This window comes from Lolium rigidum, chromosome 3 (assembly GCF_022539505.1).
Source record: "Lolium rigidum isolate FL_2022 chromosome 3, APGP_CSIRO_Lrig_0.1, whole genome shotgun sequence".
NCBI lineage: Eukaryota > Viridiplantae > Streptophyta > Magnoliopsida > Poales > Poaceae > Lolium > Lolium rigidum.
Window position 1 is genome coordinate 82,479,944 of NC_061510.1, and position 19,441 is coordinate 82,499,384.

The 19,441-nt window shown below is 45.4% G+C and overlaps 2 protein-coding genes across 2 annotated transcripts; both read right to left on the reverse strand.

The window, feature by feature from the left end:
• Positions 1-8: 8 nt before the first annotated feature.
• LOC124697133 (protein OPI10 homolog) lies at positions 9-2,115 on the reverse strand. The gene has a single exon (XM_047229766.1). The coding sequence runs from the start codon at positions 1,918-1,920 to the stop codon at positions 1,378-1,380; it is 543 nt and encodes a 180-aa protein (XP_047085722.1). The 5' UTR covers positions 1,921-2,115; the 3' UTR covers positions 9-1,377.
• A 4,342-nt stretch (positions 2,116-6,457) lies between these two features.
• LOC124697134 lies at positions 6,458-12,334 on the reverse strand. The gene is made up of 3 exons (XM_047229767.1): positions 12,105-12,334; positions 7,820-7,893; positions 6,458-6,869 (listed from the first exon to the last, which is right to left on the reverse strand). Exons 1-3 carry the CDS (start codon positions 12,288-12,290, stop codon positions 6,791-6,793), a joined length of 339 nt encoding a protein of 112 aa, XP_047085723.1. The 5' UTR covers positions 12,291-12,334; the 3' UTR covers positions 6,458-6,790.
• Between the last annotated feature and the right edge of the window lie 7,107 nt (positions 12,335-19,441).

Consider the following 19,441-nt stretch of genomic DNA (forward strand, 5'->3'; position numbering starts at 1 on the left):
ATGCACATACTTTTTTTTCGAAATGGGAGCATAGCCCCGGCCTCTGCATCAATTGACGCACAGTCGTTTTATTGTAATTCAGAGTTTAGAATTCAAAGTTTACATCTCAAGGGTCACACATGATGTTCATAAAAATCAACCAATGGAACGGAAGACAAAAGTGCTTATGCACCATACTATAACACAATCGAGTGATCAGCACGATAGAAGATCTGTAAGACAAACATTTTTTATTTGGCTGTACTGCAGGATGTGTATTAACTACACACATGTTTAATCCGCACCAACTTGATTGAATTTAGGCAGGAGCACAGATTTGCAGGTCACTCAGCAAAACAAGAAAACGGAAAAGAAAAAATATCTTCTACCGGCTAAATCTTGTGTGTAGCTACAGATTAAAAAAAAACAAACAAATTTGATCTAATTGGTTGAACCATTTCGTAACACCTTGGTGTAGAGGCCAGGATAGAACATAAGTATCCCTTCTTTTAAAAAAATCACATAGCTTTGTCTCAAGCAGAAATTGGAGTTATTTCTAGTGGAGCAACACCTTTGGCAGATTTGAATTTTCGAATTTGGAGTCGTGGATGAGGAGGCTATTGGGATCTCTACACAGTGATATAGGATGGGATTATGCCAAAAAAATTAGATAGTCCCACATGTAAGGAGAAAGAAAAGATGGTGAATTGACATATATATGAGTAAAGAGGCACAACCACTGATATAATGAGTTCCTCAATCATACACTTCATACTGGCAGTCAATTCACCATTTCTGACAGTCAATCAAGATTTTAAGCAAATTGTATCGCCAAATTGTTACAGTACACTAGAAACTTCAGTACATACAAGTTTCAATCTCTCTCGAGACAAGATGTGCTTTTAATCTAAGCGCGGACACATTCACATTATGCTACAAACAACTTCACGGACTCACACAAACCATTTGCATATAACTCTTGCAAAATGGAAAAAAATAAATCGCATCAGATAGCACATGTTGAAGAACACAAAATACAAAATATACGACAGTTCAATAACCAAAATGATTGGGTTCAATGAAGTTTCTTTGAGAGTCCCAAAACCTTGTTGGGCCAGTTTCAGATACATGGGTACAATCTAGTAGACATTGTCTAGAGAATCATCCCCTCTTGTGGATCACGATTTGAGTTGACACTACAAAGGCAAAGTTCTGCTCTTTATCGGAAAAAAAAAAAGTAAAGTTCTGCAAACTCTTAATGAAATGAGAGAGAAGCATTCACATCGTACAATGGGAGCACCAACACATTTTTTTCAGAACCAATTCGCACCCAGCGGAAGTTGAGGATAGAGAGAACCAATCAATACACTGAGAGAAGGAAATACCTAAGCTTTGGTCTCAGAAGTCAAAGCTCTTTAGATATGAGGGATCCTTCTTGGCCCTCTCCTGGAACTTGCGGAACCAGCGGTCCATGATATCCGTGGGCACAATCAGCTTGCCGCCGTCGGCGGCGCAGAAGGACTGCATGAAATTGAAGAGGTTCTCCCCGACGCGGAGCGCGACCCGCTCGGCGCGCTGCTCCTCGGGGGCCGGGGGCAGCGCGGCGGCGTCCTCCACGGCGACGCCGAGCTTGGCGGGCCCGGCCGGGGGCTCCGGCTCGTCCCCGGCCTCCGGGAGCCGGAAGGTGGCGGACGGGCGCGCGGGGCCCAGCGCGCCGAGGAAGGCGAAGGGGCGGTTGGCGGCCGCCTGGTAGTAGACGGCGACGGCCTTGCCCGGCGGCAGCGCGGCGGCGGCGGGCGGGAGCAGGAAGACGACGGCGGAGCGGGGCGTGGCGGAGAGGGAGAGCGTGGAGAAGTCGAGCAGCCAGGAGGTGGGCGCGACCTGCGCGAAGGCGGTGGCGTCGAGGGGGAAGGTGTGATCCGGGAAGACGACGCCGAACATGGCGGCGGCCGGCGGGATGGCTGCAGCTTGGTGAGATGCCGCTGAGCTTGTGGCAACGGTCGATCGGGGTGTAGATCGGAGGGAGGTGGAGGCTAGAAGCGGAATTCTTTTGAGATCACCTTCGATTAATTCATCAGTTATGGAAAGGAAAAGATTGTTCTAGAACTCTGTAGAGCGTTCTCGTCACTTCCTCAGCTCGTGGCAGCTAAACTTTTGTTTTCTCGACAAGTCGTCGGACCTTGATGGATGCATGATGTGGACACTGCACTACCGTTTCCACAGGCAAATCGTAGCTTGAAATCAAGAAATATAAAACTTTTTAAAACTTGACGGCTAAAGTTCTAAAATAAACATGTGAAATTGCATGCACTTGTCAATTTAACCAAAAGACCGATCTAACGGAGAAGGACTAGGCAATTATATTCAACAACACCATCTCAATTGCAGACATGTGGTCAGAAACAAATAAGCGCAACAAAGTATATAAATAAAACATAAATGGTCTTACTAATAACGCTAGGCTCTCCCGCCAGAACATATCTATGCCCGCAAATGTAGGGATCGCTGAAATCCTTGTTAAAAAGTACTCCCTTGATAAGATGTTTTAGTTTTTTTGTAGATTTATTTATTTTGATATGTATCTTGTCTACTATTAGTGTGTAGATTCACTTATTACGGTGTGTATCTATTTCACTTTGAAATGTCTAAAACATCTTATATATATGAATAGAGGGAGTAATAGTCTAAATTTATAGTTCAATACCATAGGAGGACACGGATACACCATCAAGACTTTTAAGCATTTTGAAAAACAAAACTTTGCTAAACTTCTGTTTTCTCAACAAGTCGTGGGGGCTCTTTTTTAAAAAACCTGGAGCACCCCGCAGGGTGTAGAAGCTATCATTAATACCAAGCGGTGGGTGTACAATAGGTTACAAAGGACCCCATAAAATCTACAATTACATATGGATCCCTGGTAAATGCATAAAGGACATCAGAAGGAAAACGAAAAACACAATCAGATCCTTCTCTTTCCCCACCGATGAGCAAGAGGCCGGAGATGTCACCGTCGAACTCCAAAGCGGGGACAACACCACTTGCTTCGAAGCCGTCGAGTAATGCGACACCAGACCTCTGGAAGGGCCTCCGATGGAGGTTGAAACTTCGCCGGAATTCGCCGGCATAGATGACGGCCGGCCAAGACGCCGTCGATGTGCTGCTCAACGAAATTGCTTCTAATAAACTCCATCGCCTCCTTCGCGCATCACCCACTCTGCAATATCCTTCGCTTGTCACCACCTCGGCGCACAGAGCCGGGGAGAAAAACAGAGGAAGACGATTTGAAGAAGAGGCAGGCCCGTGCCTGCACCGCGTCGGAGAAGACAACCCGCCATTAGACCCGGAGAACCTACCACGGACTCGAGGAGGCGAGCAAAGAAGATGGCGGTGTCGACTGAGCCCATGGAGCAGCTTATTGAGGAAGCCATCCCTGGATCTTCCCCTTCCTTCAACCGTCCACCATGGACGAGCCTCCAGAAGCAGATTCTCCATGATCTGGTTGCTGCTCCGCCGCAACCACATCAGATGACAAGGGGGAAAGAGAGGGCCTTATTTGCTGAGATGCCACGCCTCCTCATCGCCTCCTGCTGCCCCTCCTGCCACCGGAGAAGAACAACCGCAAGGAGGGAGACGAGGATGGGCTGGATCTAGCCGAGGCCATCCAGCCACCTACTCGCATACTCCACAAGGGTAAAGCTTTGAAGGAAACCTAGACTACTATATACAGGCCAGGCACCTCTCCATCCTCTACTCCGGCCGGCAGCGCCAAGGGAGAAGATTCCGGGTCGGGCCGGCGACGGAGGTGACGAGCGGCGGACACTCAAAGCAGTCGGGCTACTGTAGTGCCTTGAGAGGGGAAAAGGGGATCCTTGCCCTCGAACCGACGCCTCCTTTCTCCCGCTTGGGGCGGTGCGTCGTGGGAGCTCGATGAATGCATGATGGAGTCAATAGCATAAAACCACCATTTTGATGTTGAAATTTACCGTGTACCACCACTTTACGTTTTGCGGGACAAAAAAACCACCACATTTTGCTAGTTTTTTACAAAATGCGCTAAACGTGAATTGATCCGAAATTGACACAGTTTCTGACCGGTGAGGACTGCTGTAAGTGATGATGTGGCAGGAATCTGTGAGATGAAGAGGGACCCATATAATAGTTCAATTAAAAAATCCAAAAAAATATGTAAAAAGAATCCCAAACGGTCGTGCTGCTGCAGGCGCCCGGGGTCAACCGCTGAATCCTCCGCCTCTCCTCCCGCCAGGCCGCCGCCACGAGCTCCTCTGGCTAGGCCGCCGCAGCTCACCACCGGTGCGGGCCCCACCTCCCATCAAAGCGCCGCCGCCTTCCCCTTTTCTCGTTGTCCGGCGTCTCCAACATCAAGACCCGTCGAGCCCACCGCGCCGCTGCACGTGGAGCTGCTCTTCATCGGCGCCCTGCTCACGAGCGAGGGGAGCTGCGGGCAGGCTCGGCGGCGAGGCGCGCGGCGGCGGGGTCTGCGGCGTGGCACGCAACGGCGGGCGGGCTCTGCAGCGAGGCGCTCGGAGGCAGGTGGGATCTGCGGTGGGCGCAGCGGGCCGGCATGGCGGGGTGCGCGGTGACGTGCACGGCGGCGAACTGGTGGGCAGCGGCACGGCTGACAGGATCATTGGGGAGATTTTTTTGCACATTTTTAGTTTTTTAAATATATTTTTGCCACCTCAGCCCTAACAATGGGGCCAACCGTTGAAATTTCGTGTCAATTCGCTCCAAATCAGTTATTAGCGCATTCCACAAAAAAGTAGAGTTTTGTCCCGCAAATATAAAGTGATGATATATGGTAAATTTCACCAAATGGTGGTTTTATGCTATTAGCTCATGTGATACTACACTAGCACTTAATGGAATGCTATATTGTTCCTTTAAAAAACGGTGTGTTCTTAGTAGATTTAATGTTAAATACTCCCTCTGTTCCATTCTATAGTGCCTATTGTTTTTTGGCACGGAAATTAGCGCAAGAGTATTTTTTAGACAAGACCCCTAGCTGAACGATTTGAGATCAACGTAAAATTTGGGAAATCCATATCTTCCTAACTTACCATAACAATTTTGGGGGCTGAACGATTTTGGAGCTGAACGGGGAGGGGGTAATTGAAAAAAAGCTAAGCTAAAACCTTATATTCTGAAACAAATGCCAAAAATCTGTAGGCACTATAGAAAGGAACGGAGGGAGTATATTTTTAAACTGCCACATGCTTAGCATCAGCCATTAGGTGTGCTCATTGGTAGGCAACTGATTGACCGTGCCGCAAAGATCATGACAATCAGAAATCATGATTGTGGAATACGGGTGCCCCAGTAGGATGCACCGATGTTAGATCTCTAACACAACTCGTAAATCCCGTCGGAACTGAACTTTTTCGGCGGATTTACGGGTTCGGACTAAATTAGTCACAGAACGGCCCGAAAATATGGGTCGGACCGTAAAAGAAGCTCAGTGGTCCGAGAAACTCCCCGCACGCCCCGTATTAAAAGGGTTCGCGGAGGGGAGTTCGATTCGCCGCCCGTTCCTCTCCCTCCGCCACCGCCACTCACCGTTTTCGACGAGTAATCCAGCTCGCCCCACGCAGCGATCCAGCGCCCGTCGGTGCGCGATGGCGAGCGGCGCAAATTGAACCGGAGCGAGGGCGCGCGCAAGCGCAGCGCCCGCCGGTGGACGAACTGGGGGCTACGACAACGCCGGCGAGGGATCCTCGTCCGGCCACTCGAGCCGCGCACCGCGGCTCCCCGTCGCGGAGAGCAGCGACGAGCACAACCTCATCCCCGCGCGGTCGTTGACCTTCTCTGTCGGGGACTATGTCCACGGCAGCGACGAGGAGGAGGCGGTCCTCGCGCAGACCAAGGCCGTCAGCGCGGCGGAGGCTCGCGCGCGCTTCCGCCGGGAGGAGGCGGACGCCGTCCGCCAGGTCCGTGAGTTCGAAGCGGCCCGCCGGGAGGCCCGCGTCCGCCGCGTCAAACTCGAAATAGTCGAGCTTGACGCCGACGACGCGTGCAGATCGTCCACGATAGCGTCGGCACCATCTGCCGCCGACAAGCTGCATCACCATCAGCACCGCCACGGACCATAGGTCACTATACTAGCCGCATTTTGCTTTACCTAGATAGCGCTTGCCGGTGTACCAGTAATGTAGCTTCAATTTAACGAACAATGTAAGTTTCGATGCTCAATTGGAGCATCTATTTCATGTCGAATTATGATCATCGCCTAATTTACCCGCGCCATTTCGAATTTCGTTTTTCAGTTTCACTTTTACGGTTTCTAATCTATAATCTGTGACAACGGTTTTCCGACCCGTAAACACGAGTTCGGTGAACTGAACTCGCATTTTTCAGTTCACGTGTTTATGGGCTCTGCTAGAGATGCTCTTAGGCGTTGACAGTATTATCATATCAGTACACCGATCATGACAAACAAATCCAATTTGTCAAAGAAATCACAGGAAACCGTACAAGTGCCTAATGTTCCCACAGTGAGATTGTATCAGCTTCTGATGATCAAAACAAAGACATGGTACTTTTTTTCTTTCTATTTTGATTGGAACGGTGTGTCTTACTGATAGATACCACCATAGGCCAATCTCAGAAAGCACCGCTCATGGCAAGACCAGCACTAAGTTTGCCATGGAACTGTGGAATTCAGACTAAAGTCCACCGATTACTGTTCGTGGAGAGAACAACAGCAGAATACAAACTGAGATCTGGGGATTTCCATTGTACTATGAAGTTCAGCCACGGCTTGATGCGCAAACTGAAGTTATTGAGGACATAGCGTTTATGAGCTTGAGTCACCGGTGTTCCCTCTTTCTCCGCTGCAACAGTAGAAGTGGGGCAGCTTCACTCGACCGCAGCACCTGAAAGCCGCAAAATCATATCCAGTCATGCCCTTCGCAGTATACGACAAGACAACATATAGTTACTACTGTTGGCCGATGATTCATTTTCTAGATTCAGCATTCCGGAAAGGTGCCCTGAATAATGGGGCGAAGATAATTGCATGAAACAAACAGCAACAGTAACTCAAGGATAACAAATCTGAAAATGAGATGAAGCAGGCAGTTCCAGATTCATCTCTAAAGAACTAATATGCCATCATTACAAACAAAATTGTTGTTTTAGAGCCTGTGAGATGACAAGATCACATGGCCTACTGTAAGAACCTATGAATTTCTGAAGGCACATGAAATTGTGTGGCTCCCTTCAAAAATAAAGTTTGTACCTATCGGTGGCATCATTCTCTAGGAGAAATATCTCAATGCCACTCAGGGAGTTCATGAAAATTTCCAACCTGCTATCCAAGTTTGAGTATTTATGTATTTTTTATACCACCGGAAGGACGTGCCTTTGATGTTATATCCTACTTTCAGTGATCAACGGTTGATAAAAATACCTTAGCACTACATCACTTGCACTACCCAAAAGTTAGACTTGTCTGTATTTGGACTGTAACACTAGCAGCGTACAGCAATATTTTGATCCTTCTCTACAGTTGCGTTGAAAGTGCAATAGAACATCAACCACATATTTTCCTGATGGTAAATACAATAGTAAGCAAACACGGATAGCAGAACTAACTCACAGTTCAATATAACTATATAAGATAATTTTTCTACATTCTAAAAGGTGATGTATATCGCTAAAAGAGTCTAAAAGTTGTTAAGTAAATAGTAAAACAATCATAATCCAGCATAATGTTGCATAAGAAAATGTGATGTTTATCTTTAGACAGATAACTTGTCAGAATGTCAGCAAGAGCATAACTAATTAGTAGCACTGACACGCAGATCTCAAGTTGTAAATGTACCTGCAACGAACAATCACTGGAACAGGCTTCAGGGCTTTGGGCCCATTTCTCAAACCTCTCTTATATTTTGAGATCTGAAATGTAGAAGAAAGTATGAGGGAAGCCACGGTACAAGGTTAACAAGCAAACCAAAGAATAATCCATATGAAGAACACGTAGACAGAAGGATAAGATACCAATAAATATATGTTGTTATTATGTAGTGTATAATTCGTTCATTAAACATGAAGATCATGTTAATTTGCATGTACATGAACGGAATGTGTTGGATTATCAGAATTATGTCTTCAACCAGCAGTATAGTCCAACATACTACTGAAGCGGACTTTGTGAACTATCTACCAGGTTCCATGGGGGCGGAGATGCGGGACGGGCCCATGGCGGCAGCATACTACTGAAGCGGACTTTGTGAACTATCTACCAGGTTCCATGGAGGTGGAGATGCGGGACGCGCCCATGGTGGCAGCGCTTCCCAGCAGCGTTGTTATAAGTGGGAACTCACTGTCTTGGCTCAACTGCTGTAACTATTGCGCTTCTCCTTTTAATAAAAAGACGTACATTCATCTTCTGTATATTCTCTAAAGAAGTATTCTATTGCTATTCTCTTTGAAATAAAAAGACGCACACTCATATTCTATTGCTATTCTCTTTGAAATAAAAGACGCACCTTGTTTGGGTTTATACCAGAAGGGATTCTTGTTGGCAAAATATAGTATCTTCACATGTTATACATGGTTTCTGAAGCAAGTTCACTGGTTTTATCCTGATCCCCAGGTTTCAAGAATCATCGACGGTGATGTGGACGATTCCTTGGATCCTGAGACGGAGATGGCTGCTTCTGATCATTTGGCTAGCCAAATGTGAGTGCAATCTCTAAATTTCTTTCAGTTGCCTATTGTTGTTCTCTGTTTTGCATGTGTGCTAATTATGGCCTGGTTTCATGTGTATTCTTATGGGTCCACCCACAATATGCGATGCAGGGCAGCCTCAACCTGCATGCCTCGGAACAGCAGCGGACACCCAGACAATTATTCAAGCGGCAAAGGGAGAACTCTTGATGGGAAGCAGGGCAATGCCGGCCCTGATGTGTGGTGTGAGGCTCCATACTCTCCTGTCCAGGTTAACTTTAAATATACTCCCTCCGATCCATAATAAGTGTCGGAGCTTTAGTTCAATTTAGTCCATGTCATGTGTTTGATGCAGTGCACAAGAAGAATAATTGCACTGGACGATTTTATTTTCTGTGTGAGTAGTACAACATCGACTCACTATAGGAGATGCCACCAATCTCCATAGCCCAGCGTTGCAACTGAGCTTGATGCAGCTTGCTGTAGAATTTATTTATGTTCCGGGTACAAATGTGTTGGTTCAAGAGCCATCGGAACTGTCCACTTCGTAGGAATTGTCAACGCCTTAATATTTGGATCGTTAAATTCAGAAATATATAGTGCATTGGAATGAAGGTATGGAGGATCTGATTACCTTCGCAAATTTGCTCTCAAGGTTAGTTCAGTAACTGTCTTTTTTATTCAGAGGGAATGTATTCTGCAGTTATAATAACTTGTTGTTTGATTATGCATTTCAATTTTAGTATATAGCATAGTTAAGCTGAACAACGTTTCAAATCCAAAGTCAAAAAATCTGCTGTAATAATTAGCTCTTGGTATAAGAATCTGGGTGAGGTTTATATCTGCTGATCCCAGTTATGCTTGCATTCAGGTTTGATACATTTTCTTTAAGCATTTTATACCAAGTCACTTGCTTGTCATCTTTGACCAAATGTTTTGCCTCATCAGGTACTTCACCACAAGTGATAACACAATAGAAATTAAATTATTGTGCTTAAACTACTGCAATCTATTAAGTAGATGAGATACCACAGTTTCTAAGGGCATGCTTGGTCATCTTTTAAGTATGTGCTTTGTTTGCATAATTCAGAGTGTTAAATGTAATGGACTGAAACCATAGATGATATCTCAAATAAAGAATGCAAAGCCTCACTCAGCTTGAGGAATAAATTAGCGGATCTGCTTTGGAGCAGCTTAATAACTACCTTTATCAGTCAGCTAATGAGTACTTCCCATGTGGCCACATATACCAATAATGCACTCGAGTAGAAAAAACATATATTTGTGGGGATATTCACTTTGGCTCATAGGAGCATTTGCTCCCATTATGTGAATCTACGTTTCGAAGTGTCAAAAAATTCTAAAATAAAGCACATCTACACATTCTATGTTCGTACACAAGTTTTCAAAAAAAACTAAAAAAAATTTGTGGCTCCTGTAAAAAAGACAAAATTTGATGCTATAACACGACTACGTACACGATATTTTTTTGTCTTTTTTGTACACACCACATAAAATGTTATTTCTCCACGAAAACTTGTGCACTAACATAAAATGTCACGTTGTACATCAAAAAGTTTATGTCAGAATTTTTTGACATTTTTAAAATATTTTTTATTATTTTGTATAATGGGAGCATTTGCTCCTATGAGCCAAAACGCCACCTCCATATTTGTGTTTGTTATTTCCAATCAAGCCAGTTCTACTGTTTTTACCGTGCATCTGAAAAACCATTCTTCACATTCTTGTATCAAATGGTGATTACTATTTCAAGTTGTCTAAATTGCTACTTTTTGCAGTATACCAAGGACCATTGGTGTAGTCATACCAATGAAGGCAACATTTTTCATAACATACGTAATGGTTAATGGTTGGAGAGGTGTAGCTCTTGAAATAACGAGAATTAGGTCATTTGTAATATTCCACTTGAAAAACTGGTTCATGGTAAAAGACTAGGACAGAGAAGAGGCAATGGATCCTGGTAGCATCTGTTTTTACTCCTCTGAGCCTCAAATACAGCTGTACTTCTTGCTTGGTCTTGTCTATGCCACGGTGACGCTGCTCCTGCTACCTTTCATACTGGTATTCTTTGCGTTGGCATATATTTTCTACCGCCACCAGGTAAAGTGCAATGCACTACTAATTTTTTTCTTTGTTCATTCATCTTACAAACCTCTGAATGAGCTCTGTTGTCACTGCCAAGACACACAACCACCATGAAAGAACTTATGCTCAAGCTGCAGCTCCTGCTCTGTACCCCATGCATTGTTGTTCGTTCCAGCTCACTAAACAGGTGCATGTTTTATTTGCTGATGTTAGGCTCTGTACCCCATGCATTGGTGTTGGTATGAATCAACAATTACTTGTGAGTAGATTTGTTCATGACTCTGAGGCTAGACTCTGAACTTTATCTGGTCGATGATGTTGTTCTAGAGTTTGACAGCAGCCTCTTAGAGATTCACCAGACAAATATATAGTAAGGTACATTCCAGAAAGCCAAAGATCTGGTTTGTCTTTGGGATTTTTTTGGAAAATATTTGGTTGGGAACTAGCAAATCAGGGCTCTCACAAGTAATGATTAGTTCATACCAACAGCAAGAATGTAACGTATTATTTTTCTCTTCTTGGAATCTTTTGATGAATACCACTATATGCTCACTCTGTTTTCATAAATTGGTAATGAGATGCAGTGAGTATATCATTGAATAGTTTGTAGGTTTGCAGCGTAAAATCATGATCATTCATCAGGTAAAGGAGATGTCACTTCTGGTGCAACGAGCTCTCCGCTGTAGTTAGTCCATACAAAAGAGGCCTTCCTACATGAATTATTCTTGTAGCGTTTGGTCTAGGTTCAGATAGGTCAGCATTAACTTTTGATGACTCTTCAGGTTAACAAATCTACTCATTTGTTTCTCTTGTATCTCAATTTTGTATGTCTCAACATATAATGATTTTGTCTTTTATCATTGTTTGTTCGCTTCTCCAAATCTTTGCCTGGCCAATAAGTCTTACATCAGTGTAAAAATGGTGGATATGCGTAAGGAATCTTATCACCATGTAGGTATCAATGTGGCTGATCGTTTGGTCCTTAAAATGCCATACTAATGCACAATGCATCTACATACTGAATTAATGAGATTATGCACTAGGAATGTAAAAATATTCAGTCGATTCCAAGTTAGCTCTTTGAAGTTATGAAACTATGGTATAAGTTTGTCGTCCTACTTTGTATGTAACTTGTGGTGGATCTCCAGTAAAAATAGCATTGCGTTGAAATTTGGGCGCGGAGGTCTGACGAGGAGCTGCCCCCAAGGGGCAATTGAACGAACACGTAGAGTGCACCCACTCAGTACAACGTTACAGCAATGCAGAGATCACCAGAACCAGCGGGCACGACAAAGATAAAAAAGGAATATTATGGGGGTAAACGACGAGACCTTCTTCTTGGGGACGGCCATGAGTTCCATAGCGGGGGCGATGGCGGCGCCATGTCCGGGGAGCACGAGTGACTGGGCCTCCGGGAGAGGAGCGGGTGGAGGGGATGGCATGATGGAGGATCCGGAAGGCAGGCGAGGCAACGCTACCGCTGATGCCGCTCGCCTGAGCCAGCCCGCCGCCGCCATGGATCGCTTCCGGGTTCGGGGTTTTTTTTTGTTTGGTTCGGGGGTTAGGAACTTGGGGGAGGTTTCGGCGAGGAGGATGGGAGAGACGCCGATCTGACCGTCCAGCTTTTTTTTATGCCATTCGGCTAGTTTTACTGGTGATCAAACAGACAAAGACCTTAGAGCATGTCTAACAGACCCCCTAACAGGTCCAACCCTGTAAAATAACCGTCGATATACGAGGTAGAGCTCTACCCGGCCATCTAGCAGACCCCGTAAATCAGGCCCCTGTCACGAATTTTTTCAGTTTCGGCTACGGGGCGGCTTCTCGCCCCCTACTTGTGCGGGGCGGGAGGGGGAATACAGGGCCAACCCCTCACCCGTGGCGGGCTGAAATTTTAGCAGATAGCAACTGCTTCTGCGCATAACCCATGGCGAGCCATGGCGGCGTCCGGAGCGGGAGTGGGCGCAGCCGGCGTGGGGACGGCCGGAACGGGCGCGGCCAGGGCCGTCGGGGGCCGGAGCGGGAGCGGGCGCGGCCGGCCGTGGTTCGCGCGCGGCCGTGGCGGGCGGCGGCCGAGCGCACGCGCGGGGCGGTGGCCGAGCTCACGCGCGGCGAGGGCCGGAGCTCACGGCGGGGGCGTCCTTCCTCACGGTGGGCGGGCTCGATTGCGGCCGGGCGGGGCGAGGGCGGCCGGCCGTGGCGGGCGGCGGCCGGAGCTCACGCGCGGGCGGCGGCCGAAGCGCACGCCCGGGGCGACGGCCGGAGCTCACGCGCGGGGCGACGGCGGGAGCTCACGCGCGGGCCGGAGCTCACGGCAGGGGGCGGCCGGGGCGGGGCAGGGGCTGGGGCAGGAGAGAAGGAGAGGAGGAAGAAGAGGAATTTTTAAATTTGGCATATTTTGAGAATATTCCCCTTTACAGTTTAGGTATACGGAGTCTGCTAGCTCGGACGAGTTTTCGGCCGATCGAAATCGAATACAGGGTCATGTACTCGTGTTATACGGGGCAGAAATTTAAAAACTAGGGAGATCATCACCCAAATACTCCCTCCGTCTCAGATCATCGCTCCCGCCCAGCGCGCTGGATATTTGACGCACGCGGTACACCGCGTGGTAAAATAAAAGACAACGCACGAAAGACAACCACCGCTCTGAAATTTCCACGCGCCCCTCCGCCACCAATCGGTCGCGTCGTCGCCAGTCTACAATTAGCTTCATTCGCTCGCGCATACGTTGATTCTACATTTATTGTATTATTGATTCACAATTTGTTGCATTGACAATAAACTAGTTGATTGTGTTGTAATAATACCGAGACTATTTGTATTTCATTTTTTTGGTTGTGTTTGATCTTCCTTGTGCTATATGTGTTGTTGATTCCTCTTTGTGAACGCGATCAGCGCCCTTCATTTTACAGCACCCGGAAAAGTTATGTTTTGTGTGGGTTACTTTTTGGGCGCCTGGTAAAGCGTTTTAGTCCCGCACGTGCTAAACAATGAAATTCGGCGTTGTAAACCCTTTTTAGCGTGTCGTGATTTAGCGTGTATGTTGGAGATGCTTTTAGAGCAACTCTAGCAAACCCTTCATCGGGTCGTTCCGCAAAACGCAGATGGAGTTAACCGCATCAGCATTTTTGGGCGCAAAATGTGTCACGGCAGAACAGACCCCGCATAATGTACCGCATATGCGAAATTAAGTCGTGTTCATCAAAGATATGCGAAATTAAAGCACAAATAGTTTAAAATAATAGTAATATTGACATAAAAACATAGTCATGATGATTACAGAACTAGGTAGCATATCATATATGGTAGATTATGGACACATGGTGATTCAAACCGTAGAGGAAGAGACATTCTCGTCGTCATCGGCTCCACCAGCACCACCATTGATCATGCAGCGGCAAAGCCAACAGCAGCTGTTGCGGTAGCAAAGGCAGCGATAGTTGTTTCAGCATCAAAGGTAGCTGATGCAACAGGTGCTGCAGCAAACGAGGCCTCCCTTCTTGCCTTGTTTTCTTCCAAGATCTTAGCTCTTCTAATCTCCCACCATTCTTTGGTGAGAGCATCCATTGTAGTTAGATTCATCGTCATCACCCGGTTCTCCTATTCTTCCTCCTTTAGCCGAATCCTTCTATCTTCAAAGGCAGCCTTCCTCTTTTCGTCTTCTTTAATATTCGCAGCTGCAGTGTGGAGCTATGGGAAATCATTGTTCATGGATACCGGGAGCCACATGATCCCGTTCGGTTGACCTCCACCGAGTTCTACAACCGTCAACTCAATACCTCCGCACGTGACAAGATTAGAAGTGGCATCAACCGCAAGCTCCTTGATCAAGTCAATGACATTGACTCCGCTAAAGAGTTGTGGGATCGGATCGTAGTACTCCAAGAGGGAACCGATTTGATCCAATCAGCTCTTTATGAGTCCGCAAAGCAAGAGGTCACCATGTTCATGATTAGAGAAGGAGAATCTGTGGCCGATGCCTATGCAAGGCTTGGTGCTCTTAAAGTGAGGGTCAAGGGACTTGGTGTTGAGAAGTACAATGACGGCTTCGAGATGAATGAAGCATTCATAAAGTCCAAGGTCATTGCCATGATTGCAGTCAAGCAAGAAGACAGCAACCTTGCACTCAACTTGCAAATCATTACCAAGAGTGCCGATCTGAATTCCGATGATCTAGTCTCCTATGTGGCCGCCAATGAAAACATGACCAAGATAGGAAAAAGTCTCATGGCGATGAACCGTGTGGATGAAGCCTCACGCAACCATGAAGCGTCACACAACCTTGCTCTCAAAGCTAGAGCTGACCATGGAAGAGAAGAAGACTATGAAATTGAAGAAGATGAAGAGATGACTTCAACTAGTGACATTGCTACCGACTTTGCTTTCTTTGCCAAGAAGTACAAGGCAAAGTTCCCAATGCTCAATGACAAGAAGAAGAAGAGAACCTGCTACAACTGTGATGAAGATAGCCACTTTGCAAATGTGTGCCCTTATGAGAAAAGGGTAGACAAGCCAAAGTTTGTCAAAGGGGTCAAGCCAAGATTGAAGCCAAACCCAATCAACGATCGATACAAGAAGAACAATGGAAGAGCTTTTGTTGGGGCCGAGTACATCTCCGATGAAGAAGAGGAAGATGAGGAGAAGGAGGCCCGAGTGGCCGGTTTGGCTTTCTCCAAGCCCGGTCACTCTTCACATATGACTACTCCAAGGACTACTCCACGGAGAATGATGTCGGTTCTTCCTTCATGGCAAGAATGACTCAAGATGATGACTACGATGATTCTCTCCCTCTACGATCGTTGGCTCTTGTCTAATGGCAAGAGAAACCAAGGTAATGGAATCCCCACCTTCTCTAACTAGTGTTCTTGATGATGAATCTGAAAATCAAGAAGAATTAGCCATGCTTAAGGAACTTTACAAAGTTAGATGCACCCTTCGTGGTGAAGCTCTTGTCAAGTTTGATTTCTTGATGGACTCCCTCAAAGAAAAGGATGAGTCCATTGAGGAATTAGAATATCATTTGAATGATAAGGAACGGAGATTCAATCTCCTAAGATAAGAGCTAAAAACCGAAAGGTGCATATCTCAAGGCCTTAAGCAACAAATTGAAACTTATGAACTAGATAAAGTTAAGGATCTTGAAACTATTGAAAGGGCTCAATCATTGACCCAAGAGCTCAATGCCTCAAAGGAGGAGCTTGAAGTTGCTCATGCTTCTCTCACTAGGGATCTTGACCACCTTGAAAGAGCTAACAAGCTTGTTAAGGATGAGCTCAAGAAACTTGGAGAGAACCATGATCTACTCCAAGAAATCTACACGGAGGCTCTTTAATCAATGAATGATCCCATTATTGATAAAGATGTTGCTAGTTCCTCCACCTCCTTTACTAGTGAGCATGCTAAGCTTGTTGCAGAACATGTTCGTTTACAAGAGGAACTATCTTTGCATGTTGAGACCAATACATATCTTGATTCTTTGGTAACCAAATATGGTCTCAACTACCATCCTAATGAATCGGCTTGTGAGCAAGCAACTATTCTTGAAGAAAATGTTAGGTTGAAGAAGGAACTTGCCAAGTTCACCACAACCAAGAATAAGATGGGATTGGATGACCTCTTGAGTAAGCAAAGGTCAAACAATCAAAAGCATGTACTTGGATATGTTCCCAAGCCCTACAAGAAGAACAACTACAAGAAGGAGAATCCCGCTCAAGAAAAGAACAAGAAGGTCACTGATACGTCTCCAACGTATCGATAATTTCTTGTGTTCCATGCCACATTATTGATGTTATCTACATGTTATATGCACACTTTATGTCATATTCGTGCATTTTCTGGAACTAACCTATTAACAAGATGCCGAAGTGCCAATTCCTGTTTTCTGCTGTTTTTGGTTTCGAAATCCTAGTAACGAAATATTCTCGGAATCGGACGAAATCAACGCCCGGGTTCCTATTTTACACGGAAGCATCCAGAACACACGAGAACCGCCGGAGAGGGGGGCAGGGCCACCACACCACACCCCGGCGCGGCCAAGGGGGGGGCGCCCCCCTAGGGTGTGGGCCCCCCAAAAGCCCTCCTGCGCCGCCTCTCCGCCTATATAAAGCCCCTGACCTAAAAACCTCGGGGCGTTCGACGAAAACCACAGAAACCTTCCAGAGCCGCCGCCATCGCGAAGCCAAGATCTGGGGGACAGGAGTCTCTGTTCCGGCACCCTCGCCGGAGCGGGGAAGTGCCCCGGAAGGCTTCTCCATCGACACCGCTGCCATCTCCACCGCCATCTTCATCACCGCTGCTGCTCCCATGAGGAGGGAGTAGTTCTCCATCGAGGCTCGGGGCTGTACCGGTAGCTATGTGGTTCATCTCTCTCCTATGTGCTTCAATACAATAATCTCATGAGCTGCCTTACATGATTGAGATTCATATGATGATGCTTGTAATCTAGATGTCATTATGCTAGTCAAGTGAGTTTTACTTATGTGATCTCCGGAGACTCCTTGTCCCACGTGTGTAAAGGTGACGAGTGTGTGCACCGTGTGGGTCTCTTAGGCCATATTTCACGGAATACTTATTCACTCGTTGAATGGCATAGTGAGGTGCTTATTTATATCTCTTTATGATTGCAATGTGTTTGTATCACAATTTATCTATGTGCTACTCTAGTGATGTGTTATTAAAGTAGTTTTATTCCTCCTGCACGTGTGCAAAGGTGACAAGTGTGTGCACCGTGTTAGTACTTGGTTTATGCTATGATCAAGATCTCTTGTAGATTGCGAAGTTAACTATTGCTATGATAATATTGATGTGATCTATTCCTCCTACATATGCATGAAGGTGACAAGTGTGCATGCTATGCTAGTACTTGGTTTAGTCTTTCGATCTATCTTACACTAAAGGTTACTAAAATATGAGCATTATTGTGGAGCTTGTTAACTCCGGCATTGAGGGTTCGTGTAATCCTACGCAATGTGTTCATCATCCAACAAAAGTGTAGAGTATGCATTTATCTATTCTGTTATGTGATCAATGTTGAGAGTGTCCACTAGTGAAAGTGTAATCCCTAGGCCTTGTTCCTAAATATCGCTATCGCTTGCTTGTTTACTCGTTTTATCGCGTTACTACTACTTGCGTTACTACTGCTGCGTTACTATCGCTTGTTTACTCGTCCTGGGCAAAGCACTTTTCCGGTGTCGTTGCCGTTGCTACTACTTATTCATACCACCCGTATTTCACTATCTCTTCGCCGAACTAGTGCACCTATTAGGTGTGTTGGGGACACAAGAGACTTCTTGCTTTGTGGTTGCGGGGTTGCATGAGAGGGATATCTTTGACCTCTTCCTCCCCGAGTTCGATAAACCTTGGGTATCCACTTAAGGGAAACTTGCTCGCTGTTCTACAAACCTCTCGCTCTTGGAGGCCCAACACTGTCTACAAGAATAGAAGCTCCCGTAGACATCAAGCACTTTTCCGGCGCCGTTGTCGGGAGGAAAGGTAAAAGGCTCTCGTACTACGGTCCCAGGTAAAGTATTTTTCCGGCGCCGTTGTGTGTGTGCTCGAAGCTATTTCCTTTAGATCCTGCAATTGCATCTTGTTGTTTCTTGTTTACACTAGTTTGGCATAATGGACAACAATGAGCTTCTTATTCTATTTCCTGAATTAAAACATGGATTGTTTGATGCGAAAATTAAAAAACCTATGAAATCTTATTTGCATGCTGGTAGTAATATTAGTATGAACGCTTTGAACACCATTGTTGACAATGATATAGAAAGTTCTAAGCTTGGGGAAGCTGGTTTTCATAATCTTTTTAGTCCCCCAAGCATTGAGGAGAAAATTTTCTTTGATGATACTTTGCCTCCTATTTGTGATGATTATAATAGTGGTCTTTTGGTACAACCTACTATGGAGAGTAAATTTTATTGTGATTATACTATGCCTCCTACACTTGATGAGAATAATAATGATAGCTACTATGTTGAATTTGCTCCCACTATTACTAATAAAATTGATTATGCTTATGTGGAGAGTAATAATTTTATGCATGAGACTCATGATAAGAATGCTTCATGTGATAGTTATATTGTTGAGTTTGCTCATGTTGCTACTGAAAGTTATTATGAGAGAGGAAAATATGGTTGTAGAAATTTTCATGTTACTAAAATGCCTCTCTATGTGCTGAAATTTTTGAAGCTACACTTGTTTTATCTTCCTATGCTTGTTACTTTGCTCTTCATGAACTTGTTTATTTACAAGATTCCTATGCATAGGGAGCATGTTAGACTTAAATGTGTTTTTAATTTGCCTCTTGATGCTCTCTTTTGCTTCAAATACTATTTCTTGCGAGTGCATCACTAAAACTCGTTGAGCCCATCTTAATGGCTAAAAAGAAAGAACTTCTTGGGAGATAACCCATGTGTTATTTTGCTACAGTACTTTGTTTTATATTTATGTCTTGGAAGTTTTTTACTACTGTAGCAACCTCTCCTTATCTTAGTTTTGTGTTTTGTTGTGCCAAGTAAAGTCTTTGATAGTAAAGTAAGTACTAGATTTGGATTACTGCGCAGAAACAGATTTCTTTGCTTGTCACGAATCTGGGTCTAATTCTCTGTAGGTAACTCAGAAAATTATGCCAATTTACGTGAGTGATCTTCAGATATGTACGCAA